The sequence below is a fragment of the Protopterus annectens genome, chromosome 11.part0, assembly GCF_019279795.1.
Source record: "Protopterus annectens isolate FY-2018-M chromosome 11.part0, PAN1.0, whole genome shotgun sequence".
Classification (NCBI taxonomy): Eukaryota; Metazoa; Chordata; order Ceratodontiformes; family Protopteridae; genus Protopterus; species Protopterus annectens.
In genome coordinates, this window is record NC_056745.1 from 1,031,644,914 (window position 1) to 1,031,661,660 (window position 16,747).

A 16,747-nucleotide genomic window follows, 5' to 3' on the forward strand; every position below is an offset into this window, starting at 1 on the left:
TAAACAATTATTTCTGCATGCTGAACCTCATTCAGAAAGGGTAGTTGGCAGAAGGGCTCTGTCAGTCACCATTAGCATACACTGACTGTGGATTGGTGGAGCCCTAGCTTTTGGACTCCAGCATAGAGTAATCACACTCAGGAAAGTGTGATACTCTGTGCCCAAGTCCCACCTTTGACTTCTATTAGAGCATCATGTTACACAAAAATTAAAGATTAAACATTTTTCCTCTCCTCACCATGACTTTTCCTGTCAAACATCTCTCTTGGAATATTCTGTGAAGAAAATTATTTTACTCACAAAAACGTAAATGCTTTTACAATATGAAACATCCACTTATAGTACTTTCTTATTAAACTGACAGACTATATATTCTGGCTGATGATTTCATTTGTGTAAAATCTTCTTACTGCTTTTGTAAAGGATTTACTAAATATATTTTATTTGCTCATTTATTTTAACAGGCTACGTTTTTCTGTATACCAGTATGTACATGCAATGATATATGCAGTTGATGAAATCAACAAAACTCCTCACTTTCTGCCAAATATGACCCTTGGATTCGGGATTCATGATACCTGTGGGTTAGCCAAAAGAGCTATTCAGGGCACAATGCAGCTGCTAACAGGTGTAAATCTGCAAATTCCAAATTACCATTGTGAAACAAAGAAATTGGTTGCTGCCATCATAGGGGATGCTACATCCAAGAATTCCATATCTGTAGCCCAGTTAGTTGGACTTTATGGACAGCCTCAGGTTTGTGATAATAAGAAACATTGCAAATATCTGTTGTTATTCCACTGAAACTATTGTCTTTGGATTATTTATTTTATATTGTTTGAAACAGAGAAAAGGTACTGAACATATTAGTCAACCATCTCAGACAAGGGTAATAGCAAAACAAATAACAAAAGTATGTATCTTCAGAGCAAGGCTTGCACATTTTGTGGATTTACCTCTTAACATCAGAATTCTATGGCTTAGATTTTTAAATCATTAAGCCATATGAGCAAACAGTGAAACAGTTACTAGGCAAGTAATTACTTCTTGCAGAAGTGATTATACCAGCTGACACCACATCTCTTGTGTATTACTTGGCAATGTTATTGTAGTATATTACTTTGGTTGAAACCCAATACTTTTGAATTAATTTCCTTAAAATGTTCAGATATTGTTGGCTGTTTCATCCATCCATCCATCCATCCATCCATCCATCCATCCATCCATCCATCCATCCATCCACAACCCAATTTTCCCATTTTTTGTCTAATATACACTTATTGTATAAACATGCTACCTTGTTTACTTCTATATACACATCCCTCTTCTCTATGCATACTACCCAGCATGTACCCATATCCAAAATCCTCTCGCATTTCTATTCCCCTTCTCTTACTATTACATCCTCAGGTCTAATGCTGGGAGTTTCATATCCTTCAGCTGTAGGACTAACACTGGCAGGTGCTTACTTAGCCCGGCTCATAAAACTTTCCCAAACTACACACCCTAGCTCCTCTAACTGTGATATGCAGGGCCTAAGGATCTAACTCAATTCATACCTCACAACCTTTTAGCACATGAAATTTGGTCAAATCCAAAAAATAATGGGGACCAAAGGCCCAAAAATAGGGACACATTTTAAATACTGCTCTTATATACTTAGAACATTGCTAGAAGAAAAAGTTTTGTGTTACCACACATTTTCTGAAGGATTTGAAGTCTATAACTCAAATGTCTGCAATAATTTAGTGAATTCAGTCCTTAAAGATTTGCCAGAAAAATGACACATTTTATGAGGAACAGACCAGAAATATGAAGCAAAAATCTGGGCATTCAGTGAAAATGAGGACCGCTGAATGGTATGTCACTCATTTCTCTTCAGCCATGCAAGCAGTCAACAGCTCTGAAAAAGAATGGCCTCAGGTCATTTATTTATTGATTTATTTATTTAGTTCTAGTTGATATTCTCCTTTATTTTTGAACCTGAGCATGTCTTCTCAGTCTCAATCTCAGTAAAAACAATGGGTCAAACATTTAAGGCCAGTCTGTTCCTTTCCATTTTTGGAACACTTTTCCTAAAAAAAATATGTCTTAGCTAAGTCACTATCCATTTTCTTCCCCTTGTCTGCTTCCTTTCCTGCCATTTTAAGTGTGTTTCCCTTTGCTTAATTAGTCAGATTTCTTGTCCATAACACTTTTTACTACATGTTTCAATTTATAGTTAAAGTGAAAACCCTTACAGGGTAATTATTTAGGGCTTTCATTGTTTTTTGCCCTTACAGTTTAGAGTTTTCTTTTATATGATACATTTTTGTATGTTGTTTTTGAAATGGTTACGTTTCTTTCTCCTAATGTACTGATGTTTTGTATTTCTTCCTCTGCAGAGATACATTTTTTTCTGGTGTTTTTTTTTTTAAATCTGATATTTTGCTGTCAGTATGTATTATTCTAACTCTACATTTTATTGTTGAATAGCCAGCTGATGAGACAGTTCCCTAATATGTTCACTAGCTCTTTCCTAAAAATCAGAGCTAAATGCATTCTGCATTTTGTTTTCATGCTACGGTATTCATGTTAATTTTCATTCAGTCTAGTCTGTTCTCTTTAAGGGTTGCACTGAAGGTTTTTATGCTTTCTGTGTGATGCATACTACACTTACATTGAATCCAGAACTCCATTGAATCCTGTTTCAACTACCTCCCCTTCTTCTATAACTAAACCTTCAGGTACTATAAAATACTATAAAATAATTTATTTCAAAACTTTACATATCCCTTTTGTAAGTCCATGAATATTTGTCCCAAAGTTTTAACTTACCACATCTTATAACTTATAAACTTTTTCTTATATCATTTCCTTTCTTTTATGCTTCCCTCTTTAATCACAATTAAAGTCTCCTCCTATTATAATATTCATATTTATCACTATGTCATCTAAAGCCTTATGAAATAAGCTTTCCCTTTCTTTACAATTAGTATAAGCATAAAATGTTATAATTTTATATACTTGTTCTTTCCATTTTAAATTTACAATGGTTAATCTTCCTGTTTTTCCTAAAGTTACACCTAATATCTTTAACATATTTCTAAAGAATATGGCTATTCAAGAATGTCTCATTTCCCAAATTCCAGATTATCTTTCCTCCCATAGTTTCTCTGTTTGAAGTCATTCCTCGTTTGCTAAAAATCTTTTTTTTTTTAATTATTTGATTTTAAAATAGCAAACAAAGATTCAAACATTTGAAACAAAACAAACGAGCAACTATTTACAATGTCCATAACAATAGTTTCTTATATATACTAAACAATTAATACTTTTCTAGTAAATTACTTAGTTTTTGCCAAGATATGAGTTGATGGATGACTTTTAGAGTTCTCATTTTATATAGTTAACATTTTTTTCATTTAGATTTAGCTATACAAACAAATTCAGTAAAAGAATGGCCAGATTTACATTTCCAGTTTTTAGTTATAACTTTCATAGCTATAGCTAGGATAGATCAAAGATTTGTGAGGCTGGTATAGAATCTGGGATTGGAGCATAAAATAAAATCCAAGAATCATTAATAACACAATTATCCAACTCCACCCAAAAGAAAACATTTTACAATGTATTACATTGTGCAGTCAATCTGTATTTAAGACTTCACTACATCTCCAGCAGTTTATTTTTTTCTGATTTATATAGTAATGCAACTTTATGAAGGGTTAAAAATATATGTAAAAACTTCCATGTATACATTTTCCAATAAATTAAAGACAATAATTTTCCTGTTGATTTTAAGTATAATTTTTATTAACTTCTGAAAAAACATCATTAATATTTGTTGAATAATTCCAAACTGTCAAATCAGAAATAACACATTCAGTTGTTATAATCTTATATATTATTGATAAATATGACTTAGTTTTAGCTAAATTACTATTAATATTGCAAAAAATGTTTACTATATTTAGATTGATGAACTAATGATACTTTTATTTTATCACAAATGTATTCCTTGTATATTTCTATATTTAACCAACTCTTTTTCTCTATGCTGTGCCTCACTAAAAGGTAATCAGCTGACTGAACTTTAATGCCATTAAGAAATTTATGCCTAAAGATTAAATTATTTTTAAGATCTAACATGTTGTTTGAATTAAAAGATTCTACAACATTTTGTATATGCTATAGGAAATAAAAATAACAGGCCTTTAACCATATCATTAGAATTCATACATTTCTTAAAATTTAAAAGAATATGATTAATAAGAGGACTTGAAATAAACTAATAATGATCATTCAAACTGAAATATTTTAGAATCCAATAAAATTGATTAATTCCCAGTTTTGTGTAAGATTCTATGACAATTTTATTATTAACAATTAAAATTCTCTCATGTATTAATTTCCAACACAAAATATATGAAGAGTCTAGCTGCTGAGTTATTATTTTTATAATGACAGACTTAGAGTATAACTCAGTATTGGGAAACCCAATAACACCTTCATCCAAACTTTCTGTATGCCAATCAAAAGATATTTTTGGCTTATTTGGATACCATAAAAACGTGAGAAGAATAGAGTTTATTTTTTAGAATCTTTTTAGAAAGAAGTATAATTAATGACTGTACATAAAAAAGATTTTTGGTAAAATTATCATTTTAATCATTGTAAGTCAAGCTTCCAGTATGAGAAATAACTTATTCCAGTTAGTAGTTAAATTAATAATTATATAATTAGGTTTTTATAATTTATCAATATCGAGTCTTTCCTATTGGTATTACTAGTGATTCCCAGATATTAATCTGTGAATTTTCCAATTTAAAATGTTATAACTTTCTTAAAAGGTATTTTTTTAATTTGTAAAGTTCTTGTTTTGCAATGATTAAATTTCAAATGGGTCTGTGTTCGGCAATCGAATCAACTAACCATCAAAAGGCTGAACATCAAACAATAAGCATCAAATGTTCACTCACAGAACTTTCATTTCATTGATAGGGTAAGGAACTACTTGTCCAACACTTCCTCATCTCACACCCCCTCTTGCTATATATACCAACTTCAAGACCACAGTACCATGGAGAAAAGGGGTGTGATATGAGGAAGTGTTTTACAAGTAGTTGCTTACCCTGTTGATGAAATGAAAGTATGCTGAGTGAACATTCAATGCTTATTGTTTGATGTTTAGCCTTTCGATGGTTAGCCCACTTGATGGACAACAATAGACCCACTTCAAACTTGAAATCTTTTCAAAATAATCCATAGAATCCACTATATGTTCTAGCAAAATGCCAGTATCACCACTTCTTAGAATATCATCTACAAATAACTGAATTTTAGAGGTATAAGTTCCATCTGTAGTAAAACCTTTTATATTATTATTGGATCTTATGTAATTAGCAAATGGCTGTATAATTACTGCAAATAACAAAGGTGATAAAGGACATCCTTGTTTTGTGTTTTTAATATTTCAAATGACCTACATATAAAAGGGCCTATTTTAACAAAAAATATTAAATCATCATACAGTTTTTTAATTAAACTTATAAATTCTAGGGAGAAATTATATTCTTTGAGCACTCTAAACAAGTAAGCCAGTGGATTGAATTAAAAGCTTTATCCAAATCTAAACTTATTATTGAAAGTTATTTTTTATTTTTATTACCCATATAATTTAATGCAAAGAGTCTAATAATACTGTTTTAAACTCTCCTATTTAAAATAAAACCTGTCTGATCATTACTTATTAAATCTAGTAATGTAATATTTAACCTTTTCACTAATATAGACATAAATATCTTATAATCTACATTTAAAACTGAAATGGTGCGGTAAGAAGAGCATATTGGAGGATCTTTGTCTGGTTTTAAAATGGGTGTAACAAGAGGATATTTCCAAGAAGGGGAATATTTAAAGTAGTCTTAACTTCTTCAAAGGTTTTTTAAAAATACGTTTAAAATATTATCAGGCATTAACTTATATAACTCAGGTATTATACTATCTATACCTGGAGCCTTGTTAGTTTTAAGATTTTTAATCTGATCTTTTAATTCTTTAAAATAAAATGATTCATCAATTCTACTTTTCTGTTCTTTAGTTAACTTATACTGTACATTTTCCTTCAAGAAACTATCTGTTACATTACTATTATCTAACATTGTCTTGTTTTTATTAAAAAGAGTTGTGTGTTTTGAAATATGTGCTGGGTGGTTACTCCTGTAGTTTAGTATGTCATACTTATTCATGTTTTTAATATATATATAGCTCATTTCACTGAAACTCAGTTGCCTGCACACAATTCACTGAAAGCTCATTTCACTGAAAACTCATTTGACTGAAACTCATTTTGTTGAAAGTTCTATATGGCCTTTTCCCCACTGTAGTGCAATCCTGGAGTTAGTATATAAAGTAAGGATGTGTGTGGGGGGCGTAGCCCCCTACCTATTTTAAATGTTTAAAACCACAGATATGGATACCTACAAGTCCAATGAATAGCTCTTTCCAGAAGACAAAATATATATCCAAACAATGTGGGGAGCTGTGCTCCCCACACCCTCCTTACTTTATATACTAACTCCAGGATCGCACTATAGTGGGGAAAAGGCCATATATAACTTTCAATGAAATGTGTTTCAGTCAAATGAGTTTTCTGTGAAATGAGCTTTCTGTGAATTGTGCACAGGCAGCATAGCTTCAGTGAAATGAGTCTTCAGTGAAATGAAGTAGACCCATATATACACACACACACACACACACACACACACACACACACACACACACATACACACACACACACACACACACACACACATACACACACACTGTATATATATATATATATATATATATATATATATATATATATATATATATATATATATATTGTTATTCCTTATTATATTAATTTAGTGTTTTTTTACCTTATGAGACATTGGTATTATTTCATCTGTTTCTGTTGTTTTTATAATTTTCACAGTGTCAGATTTTGATCATAAGATGTAGATGTTTCATATGCTTTTTAGTCTATTTTAGTTATGCAGCAGGGTGCTTGCACCTTTAAAAGGTTTTTGTTATACATAGAGACTACAATGTTACACACTGAGTCATGTGTTTTGAAAGAGTCAATTTGATTGCAGGTTTGATTTTTGAATGTTTTAAAGATGAATGCTTGTAAGATATTTGGTTTGGTTTGAAGAAGCAAGCTTTGCATTCATGAAAGTCCTTACCTAGTTTCAATAAAGTACCATTTTATTTTATCCTTCCCGTATGTCAAACAGCTTACTGTTTAATTCTTTTCATGCTATTTTCTTTCATAGTAAGTGGTCAGTTCATCTAAGTTGCTGGTGTTTTTTATATTTAGGTTTTGCATTTAATTTTAATCTGTCTTGTTTGAGTGCAGAACATTTAACTTTTTATCTCATTCCTTTCTTTTACATAAATACCAATTCTTAATTTTGCCATATAAATAAACTTTTAATTTATCTCATAAATAGTTTCTGTAATCTCACCATTATTACTAAAATCCATAAATTGATTTAATTCATTTAAAAAAAAAACAATCACTAAAATCATTTATTTTAATTATGCATGCAGGAAGTCTTTGACAATGTATTAAATTATTAGGATTTAATGTTTTGGTAAAAGTAAGAGCATCGTGATAGGACAAAGGACAAGAAACTATTTATACTTCCTCTATTTTAGAATATAGAACATTATATGTAAAAATGTTATCAATATTAGTTTGTGTACCAAATCTAAATGAATAATGAGTTAAGAGAACTTTCTAACCTTAAATCAAAGCTGTCTTTTATATTCATTGACTGTATTAAATGATTTAAATGTTTAACTACTGGAGATGGTTTAATTTTTTATCATTAATGCTTTCCTTATTTGATAATATACAATTAAAGTCTCCATCTATAAACATTTCTACTTTTGCATGTAATGTTATGATATCTGAATATTTTTTAGCAGAATTAGCTCCTATTCCAGGAATGTGATAGTTATTTACAAAAGTATAATATTTTCTGTGTATCTCTATCATCACTAATTCCAGCATACCATTTTTATCAGAATAGGCATCAAGAATTTTAAATAAGTATAGCTAATGATTTTTTCCAAAGAATAAGAATACCTCTTCTTTTTGATCTAAAATGGGATCCCACTAAGACTGAATAATCCTTCAATAACAATCTATCTAGGTCCTGAGTCAATACATGAGTGTCCTGTGGAAAAACTATTTCTATTATGTAACTTTAAGAATTTAATTAAACTACCCCTCTTTAATGGGTTATGTAGACCATTTATATTTAATGAAATACATTTGTAGACTGGTATCTTTAAAAACAAATGGTTTCAGAACTAACATGCAATGATTTAGTACAATGAATATTGATATATCACTAATACACATTGTTATGGACAAAACCACTAATAGTAATACTAAATAAACTTTATTAAGAACATTAATATCCCCTAACATGGAATAAAAAAATTGGTTTGATGATGTAATCATACAAACCATCCAATGACAACTTCCTTACACTACTTATCAATCTATTGCTACTACTTCATAATAAATAATTAACATCATAAATCTAAATGATTAAATATACTCTTATTATAGAACTTATATTTCTAATTTACATTTTGATGTACTATATAACTAACTTTACAATATTTAATATTACATATCAGACAGAAATCAACTTATGTTTTAAGTTTTATCTTAAAACTTTATAACTTCTATTATAACTTAATACTAAATATAATTATGCTATTCATTTATAGAACAACAATATTCATTTTATATTTAAAAAGGTTATTCTGATATGAAGGAGAAATATAATATTATAGCTGCTCACCTTGTATTTTTTTAAACATTTTCAGAAAATCTTATCTATAACATTCTAAAATAAATAGAAGAATTATTAATTCATATATGGCATAATCAAACCAAATACAGAGAGCATGTTTATTTGTATGCCTGAATACTTACCAAAAATACTGTACTTTAGTCTCTTTGTCAATAATTGATACAGGTTTATCTGACTGATTAATCTTGAGGGAATTCCAATAGAAAGGTGACAGTAAATTTGTACATTAAACTTTATTAATCTCATGAAAAAACATCATATTAAATATCAAATATATAATAAACATTGTTTATCTACAAAAATACAATTTGAAGGAGTTATATAGCTATACAAGAAAATTCCTATACATATATACTTGAATATATACATTTCATTAAGCAGTTATTCTTGTGCTTTAAATGCTTCTTTGAAAGCTTATTAAAACAAATGTTATTTTCATTTACCTTATCATTTTCCCTTCTTTTGTATTCTATCATTTTTTCTTTATCTTATTTCTTTTAGCATGAACTATTATGATATAGCCTTATGAGATAATAACAGAATTCAGGGCAAGGCAAGTAAATACATTTACACTTGAAAAAGAACAATATTTTAAAACTTTAAAACCCATTAAAATATACATTGTTGGATATTATGTCAATAAAATCAATCACTGTACATCTGTAGGTCTATAGAGCTGTAGCCCCCCCCCTCAACTTATACACACTGATATACTCAGAACTCATATCAACTGTATATTCCATCTGCATTTAACTTCATAAAGGAAAAATCCACCTGCAATCTCTAAATCAAAACATTAATGTTCCATGGATTTTACTATACTAATGTTATTTCCTATCTGCATTAAGCCATAGGACATATATACAGTAACAGAAAATTCCTTTTTATTTGTGTCCTCTGTATGAATTTACTTCAATGGATTTCCCATATATTAGATTTGAAACTTAAGTAGATAATATTTACTGCACAGGACAACTGAGTAAAACATTTACTTGTAATTTAAAACCAGTAGCTTTGTGAGTGTTTTAAACTATTATTTTTCTGCAGTCCACAGATAAAGTTCATGCATATTACAAATCCACTACTTTACAACATCTTTAAATTACTATTTTATCATTCAACAGTATTAGAGTGTTAATATTTAAACATACACTAAAACAGTAGAAATTTAACTTATTTTCACTTGTATTCACTTTCCTGAGTGCTTCTTTAGATGCTCCATTCAAAGCTTCCTGTCAGAAGGGTGAAAAATCAACAAGCACTTCCTTCAACTTGCACAGTCTAAAAACAATTCTAGGCTGCTGCATTGTTTAAGACAAACTCGTGGCCACTGAAAATAACATTCTTTAAAGATTTCAGTATTTAAAGTGGAAAATGAAGTGAAGAATGATTTTTCCCATGTAAAACGGCCTGTATTGTATTAGGTGAGCCATGATTTTAAAAAAAAAAAGTGTTTTTAATAGTTTAGAACAAAAATGTATTCATATAATTCTCAAACGTGTCAAAATGACCATCTTTGTGATTAATATATTATATAAATGCAAATCCCCTTTCACTAAACAAAATAAAACATAAATAACTGCCTATGTTTTATTATTTAGAAAAGCAGTCAGCAGCTACTTATAGATATGTATTTTAACACTAGTCACCTTGCTTTAGGAAAAATATTCAAACAACAAGTCATCTACATATTTTTATATTATTTATATCATGCTTCTATTAATTGAAAATAAAATTAACTTATTTTATAGCTTATATTTAATACTAAGGTTAGTCTAGTTTAACAAACATTTAGCCCCTCTAAGGGAAATTTAGAGACATTAAAATAGAATCAAGCTGTTAGTTATTACTAAGAATGCCATTCAAAAATAATAAAAAATAGATTTTACTTTATGATGAATATCTTTTTTAAGAATAGTTCAGTTATTTTTAATTGTTTAGATTAAACATAAATAAATAAAATATTAATTTGTCTCTAAGCTTCTTATTTTTCTTCTTCACTGCCCAATCATTTCTTTTAGTTTGTCTTTTTAAAGATGAAATCAAGTTAATTTCTTCTGTAGTGTTAAATAAATTATTCTTCTGAACAAAAGAAACTGCATTTTCCAAGGATTCAAACATTTTCTGACCATTTGGTGAAAACTGTCTTAATTTTGCAGGGATGTATTTATATTACAGATTTGTTTAGGTTCTTTTAAAACTAGTATGCATTCTTTTCTTTTCCCTTTTGAAGCTATATAGTAGGGATAGTATTTGTCAAATTTAATAACAGTATCTCCTATTTCTACTGGTGAAATAAACCACATTGTTTTTAAAATTAAGTCTTTATCTTGACTAGAGATAAATCTAACTATTATAGATCTTAGATTAGAAAGTTTCTTACTTGAACTTATTGTAGATAATGATCTGTATGACCTCTCTATGCCAAATGACAGGGCTTCAGGAAGGTTTAAGATTTTTGTTAACCAAGAAATTCAAAAATTAAACATGCTATCTCCTACTTGCTTCTCAGGCACACCATTGATCTGGACACTGTTTCTTCTCTCTCTATTTTCAAGATCATCCAGATTTTCCAGAAATTTGTTTTTCTATTTAAGAATAAATTCAATATTGCTTTCTCCTTCTGCTAGGCTGCCACCAATGCCATTAACTGAATCTTCCATAGCTGTTATTTGATGTTTGATATTTGATGTTATTTGAAGTTAACTTCATTAATTAGTTTAATTTGTTTTTTACAATCTTCTTTAATTGTATCTATTTTAGAATCAAGTTTGTCCATTTTCAAAGATAAGTCCTGTATATTATTAAGAATAGACTGTAGTTCATTTTTCAGAGAGGTCTCTTGTGCTGTTGCTTTAGAGTAGCTCATTTTTTCTAGTAGTTATTTTAACTAAATTTAATATATATATATATATATATATATATATATATATATATATATATATATATATATATATATATATATATATATATATATATATATGTGTGTATGTATATATTCACCAAACAGTCCCAAATGGTTTTCTTTACAATTTTGCATATTTGATGAAGTTACTAACTAACTCCTGTCAAGTTTGTTTAAGGGAAGCAGAGCAAATATCTTATGCTTCAATCAGCTTGCCATTTGGCCACACCCTCTTAGGTAGTATTTATTTGTTAAAAATCTCATGTCTTCTAATATAATCACATCTACATCATATGCATTACACCACTAGAAAATTCCTATTCTGCTTACTATATTCTCAGTACTATTCACATTTATAGAAAGTACTCTAAAAATGTTAATTTTCCCTTTTTCCTTAAATTCATGATTTCATAAGTTCATAGCTAATTACTAGGCTAGCTTTTTTAATAGACCATCTAAGTCTGACCAATTTCCTTTTCCAAGGTGAGAATCAAGCACTGTATCTTATGTCTGAAGGTCAAACACCTTAAACATTATACCCAGCCCTAATCATTAACTTTATGTATTAATTTTCATTCATTTCCCTTCTTTTTTCTTTTGTACCTATCCCTTTAAATGCTAAATTTCTGTATTTTACCCTTTTACCAATATAATTCTTGTTTTTCCTTTTTACTACCATCTGTTTTTTTTTGTTTTTTTAATTATTTATTTCAGGACAGTCTTCCATGTCCTCTTTGTTATTTTTTCGGATCTGATTTTTTTTATATCACTACTACTTATAAAATTCTTCTCATTGTTCATTTTCTTCTGCCTTTTCCCCTTTTTCCTTACTCATTTTATTTTTGGAATACATACATTTCCTGTTTTGTTACATTTATAACATTCCAGTTCACATTTTTTGCACCATGCCCCATTTCGTACAAATGTAAAATTTTCTTTTGTCACAGTCACTCATCAAATGTCCTTTTCCACAAAAAAATGTTTTGCGTTGTCCCCAGCATTTTGCAACGCCCCTATTCTCCTCTACATTTATCATGCTTGGTATATGTAGAATTTTTTTCTCCATTTTTAACACAATATTACAACCCCAGCCACGAGTCCATAAACCCCTTTTGTCATGTCCAAACTTTTGCAATGTCCAGTACTTCTTTACATAAAGCTTTCAAATGTCTTTTAAAATCTCTCTTTCTACCTCTGTTTGAAATTGTACATGGATTTTATATTTGGTTTCCCTGCTTTAATCAATAAAGGTTCCATGGGTTACAGTCTTTCTTTTCTTCATATTCTCCAGGAAAATTTTCTATTGAAAAAAATGTCACAAATATAATATTACAAAATGTCTCTTTGCGAATAAGAATAAATACTCTTACCTCATGTGCTTTTACACCCAATGGAGCTATTCAATTCTCCCACACTTCATACATGTCCATTTCTTGTCCTTCTTTACTTTGAATCCTTTCAATGAACTTCTGTTTTTCAATTTCTTCAGCCTTCTTTTCTGATACTCCTTGTTTGACTTATTTTACTTTCTCTGCATATGTTTTCTTTTCCATCTTACCACTATTTTTAAGGATTATCTCTGCATCCTCCTTTTGTATTTTCTTCTTAATATCCCTGAGGAAACATCTCCTTCATTTTCTGGCTCACTCTGTACCACTTTTTCTTTAAGTGAATCATCCTACAACTTTTCCATTTGGAGGGTTGCAATTATACAGCCATCATTTATTGATTCATCCCCATGAAACAGGTTTCTTTGAAAGATTTCCTCCAAATCCTGCACATATTCTCCAGTCTTGATATTTGCTTTCTCCTTCACTTCTTTCAATACTCCATCATCTCCTGCTCTCACCATCTGCCTTCCTGTTTCTCATGGCTGCCTCTGCACCTGGAATGGAAACAGGAAGTGCTCCTTCAAAATGTTTCCAACTCACAACAATGATGAGCAGGGGTCCTTTATGTATACAAGCCATAAATATTTACACAATAAAAATTTATTTACATAATTACATCTCTACTTATTTACATTATATGTATATATATATATATATATATATATATATATATATATAAACCCAGCCACTGGGGATGAACAAGCCAGTGCATTTCTTCATGCCGGTCCCAAGCCTGAATAAATGGGGAGGGTTACATCAGGAAGGGCGTTCGGTGTAAAAACCTCTGCCAAATAACATATGCGGACAACAATACAGATTTCCATACCGGATCAGTCGAGGCCCGGGTTAACAACAACCACCACAAGTACTGTTAGCCAACAGGGTGCTGGTGGAAATTAGGCTACTGTTGGCCGAAGGAGAAGAAGAGGGGGAAGGCATGCCTGAAAGCAGAAAGAGAGGAAGAAGGTTAGGAGTGTAGTAGTGAGGTTAGGAACTTTGAATGTTGGCAATATTACTGGAATAGGGAGAGAGCTAGATGATATGATGGAGAGAAGGAAGGTTGATATATTGTGTGTGCAAGAGACCAGATGGAAGGGGAGTAAGGCCAGGTGTATAGGAGGTGGGTTCAAATTTTTCTATCATGGAGTGAATGGAAGGAGAAATGGGGTAGGGGTTATCCTGAAGGAACAATATGCCAAGAAAAATTTTGTGTATTTTAATAAAACAAAAAATAGTTTTGGATTACTGGCTTACGTAGTGCGGTATTGGTCGTAATATGCCAAGAGTGTTTTGGAGGTGAAAATAGTGTCAGATAGAGTAATGTTTATGAAGCTGGAAATTGATGGGGTGATGATGAATGTTGTTAGTGCATACGCTCAGCAAGTTGGGTGTGCAATGGATGAGAAAGAAAAATTTTGGAGTGAGTTGGATGAAGTGGTGGTGAGTGTACCCAAGGGTGAGAGACTGGTGATTGGAGCAGATTTCAATGGGCATGTTGGTGAAGGGAACATAGGGGATGAGGAGATGATGAGCAGGTATGGTGTTAAGGAGAGGAATGCAGAAGGTAGTGGATTTTGCAAAAAGGATGGACATGGCTGTGGTGAATACATATTTTAAGAAAAGGGAGAGCATAGGGTGATGTACAAGAGTGGAGAAAGATGCACACAGGTGGATTATATCCCATGCAGGAGGGCCAGTTTGAAGGAGATTGGGAACTGTAAAGTAGTGACAGGTGAAAGTGTAGTTAGGCAGCATAAAATGGTGGTCTGTAGGATGACATTGGTGATCAAGAAGAGGAGGACAAGTGTGAGAGCAGTGCTAAGGATCAAATGGTGGAAACTGAAAAAGGGTGATTGTGAGGTGGAGTTCAGGGAAGAGGTAAAACAGGCACTGTGGGCAGTGAAGAGTGAACAAATAGCTGGGTAACTTCAGCAGAAATAGTAAGGGAGACAGCTAGAAAGGTGATTGGTGTGACATCTGGATAGAGGAAGGTGGACAAGGAGACCTGGTGGTGGAATGAGGAAGTACAGGAGAGTATTCAGAGGAAGAGGCTGGCAAAGAAGAAGTGGGATTGTCAGAGAGATGAAGAAAGTAGACAGGAGTATAAGGAGATGAGGAGCATGGCAAAGAGAGAGGTGGCGAAGGCTAAGGCATATGGAGAGTTATATAAAAGGTTGGACACTAAAGAGGGAGAAAAGGACCTGTACTGATTGGCTAGACAGAGGGATGAGCTGGGAAAGATGTGCAGCTGGTAAGGGTGATAAAGGATAGTGAGGGAAACAAACTCACAAGTGAGGAGAGTGTGTTGAGCAGATGGAAAGAGTACTTTGAGGAGCTGATGAAGAGAATGAGAGAGAGAAGGTTGGATGATGTGGGGATAGTGAATCAGAAAATGAAACAGATTAGCAAGAAGGAAGTACGGACAGCTATGAAGAGGATGAAGAATGGAAAGGCTGTTAGTCCAGATGACATACCAGCAGAAGCATGAAGGTGCTTAGGAGAAATGGCAGTGGAGTTTTTAACCAGATTGTTTAATGAAATCTTGGAAAGTCAGAGGATGCCTGAGGAGTTGAGAAAAAGTGTTTTGTTACCTATTTTTAATAATAAGGGTGATGTGCAGAGGTGTAGTAACTACAGAGTGATAAAACTAATCAGTCACAGCTTGAAGTTATGGGAAAGAGTGGTGGAATATATATATATATATATATATACATATATATTTATATATATATATATATATATATATATCCACCTTTTACCTTAGCTTCATTATATAAAAGAAATAATTATTGCCTTTTAGACCCCCCCCAACTCCAATTTCCACAACCAAAACCTTATTTTTTTGACATCATTGCTAAGTCTCATTATTCATGAAACATAATTTCCTTAGCTCTGGTTCCATGTTATCCATATTATAGCAAACATTTTTTTCTCAAGTCTGTCAACTTCTTTCTTATTTTTGTTTCTGTAATACCTTAATTCAATCATGTCCATGTTTAAATTCTTTACATCTTTAAATCCTTCCACATTGTTCATGTCTATAATCTTTCTCCATAACATTTTAGATGTTTTACATTCTAAAAAAACATGTTCACAGGTTGCTACAAATTCACTGCAATATAAACAAACTCTATCTGTTATGCTGTTATATGGCATATTCACCTTCACTGGCAATTTTTGTATGGTCAACCTCCATAAAAAATCCTGTCACTCTATATGTCCCTTACATCTTTCCCTTTTTGCAGTGATCACATTCCTTTTCTCAATATTTTCTCAATATATAATTCCTTCCAAGGATACATCCTATAATACTTTTCCATAATTTTATCATACCAACCTTTTCTTTTATTACCAATTTCTTTCTCATTTGTTTTCACAAGATAATCTTATCTTGATAATATTCCATTTCTTTATTACAGCAACACTTCATTTTTTTGAACTGAAAAAGGCAAAGCACTCTGTTTTATATTTCAGACTTAATATTTTTGATAATAAAGAAACTGCATTGTCTTTTAGACATTTCATCACCCTATATAAGTTTAATAACGCCATATACACTATAGGATTTATAAGCCTAAAACCTCCTTTTT

General features: G+C 31.1%; 1 protein-coding gene across 1 annotated transcript in view; it reads left to right on the top strand.

The window, feature by feature from the left end:
- Positions 1-498: 498 nt before the first annotated feature.
- Positions 499-16,747, top strand: part of LOC122815015 (extracellular calcium-sensing receptor-like) — a 292,292-nt gene continuing 276,043 nt past the window's right edge. Inside the window, exon 1 of the mRNA XM_044087266.1 lies at positions 499-756. Within this exon, the coding sequence (XP_043943201.1) occupies positions 499-756 (258 nt within the window). The remainder of the gene's footprint in view (positions 757-16,747) is intronic.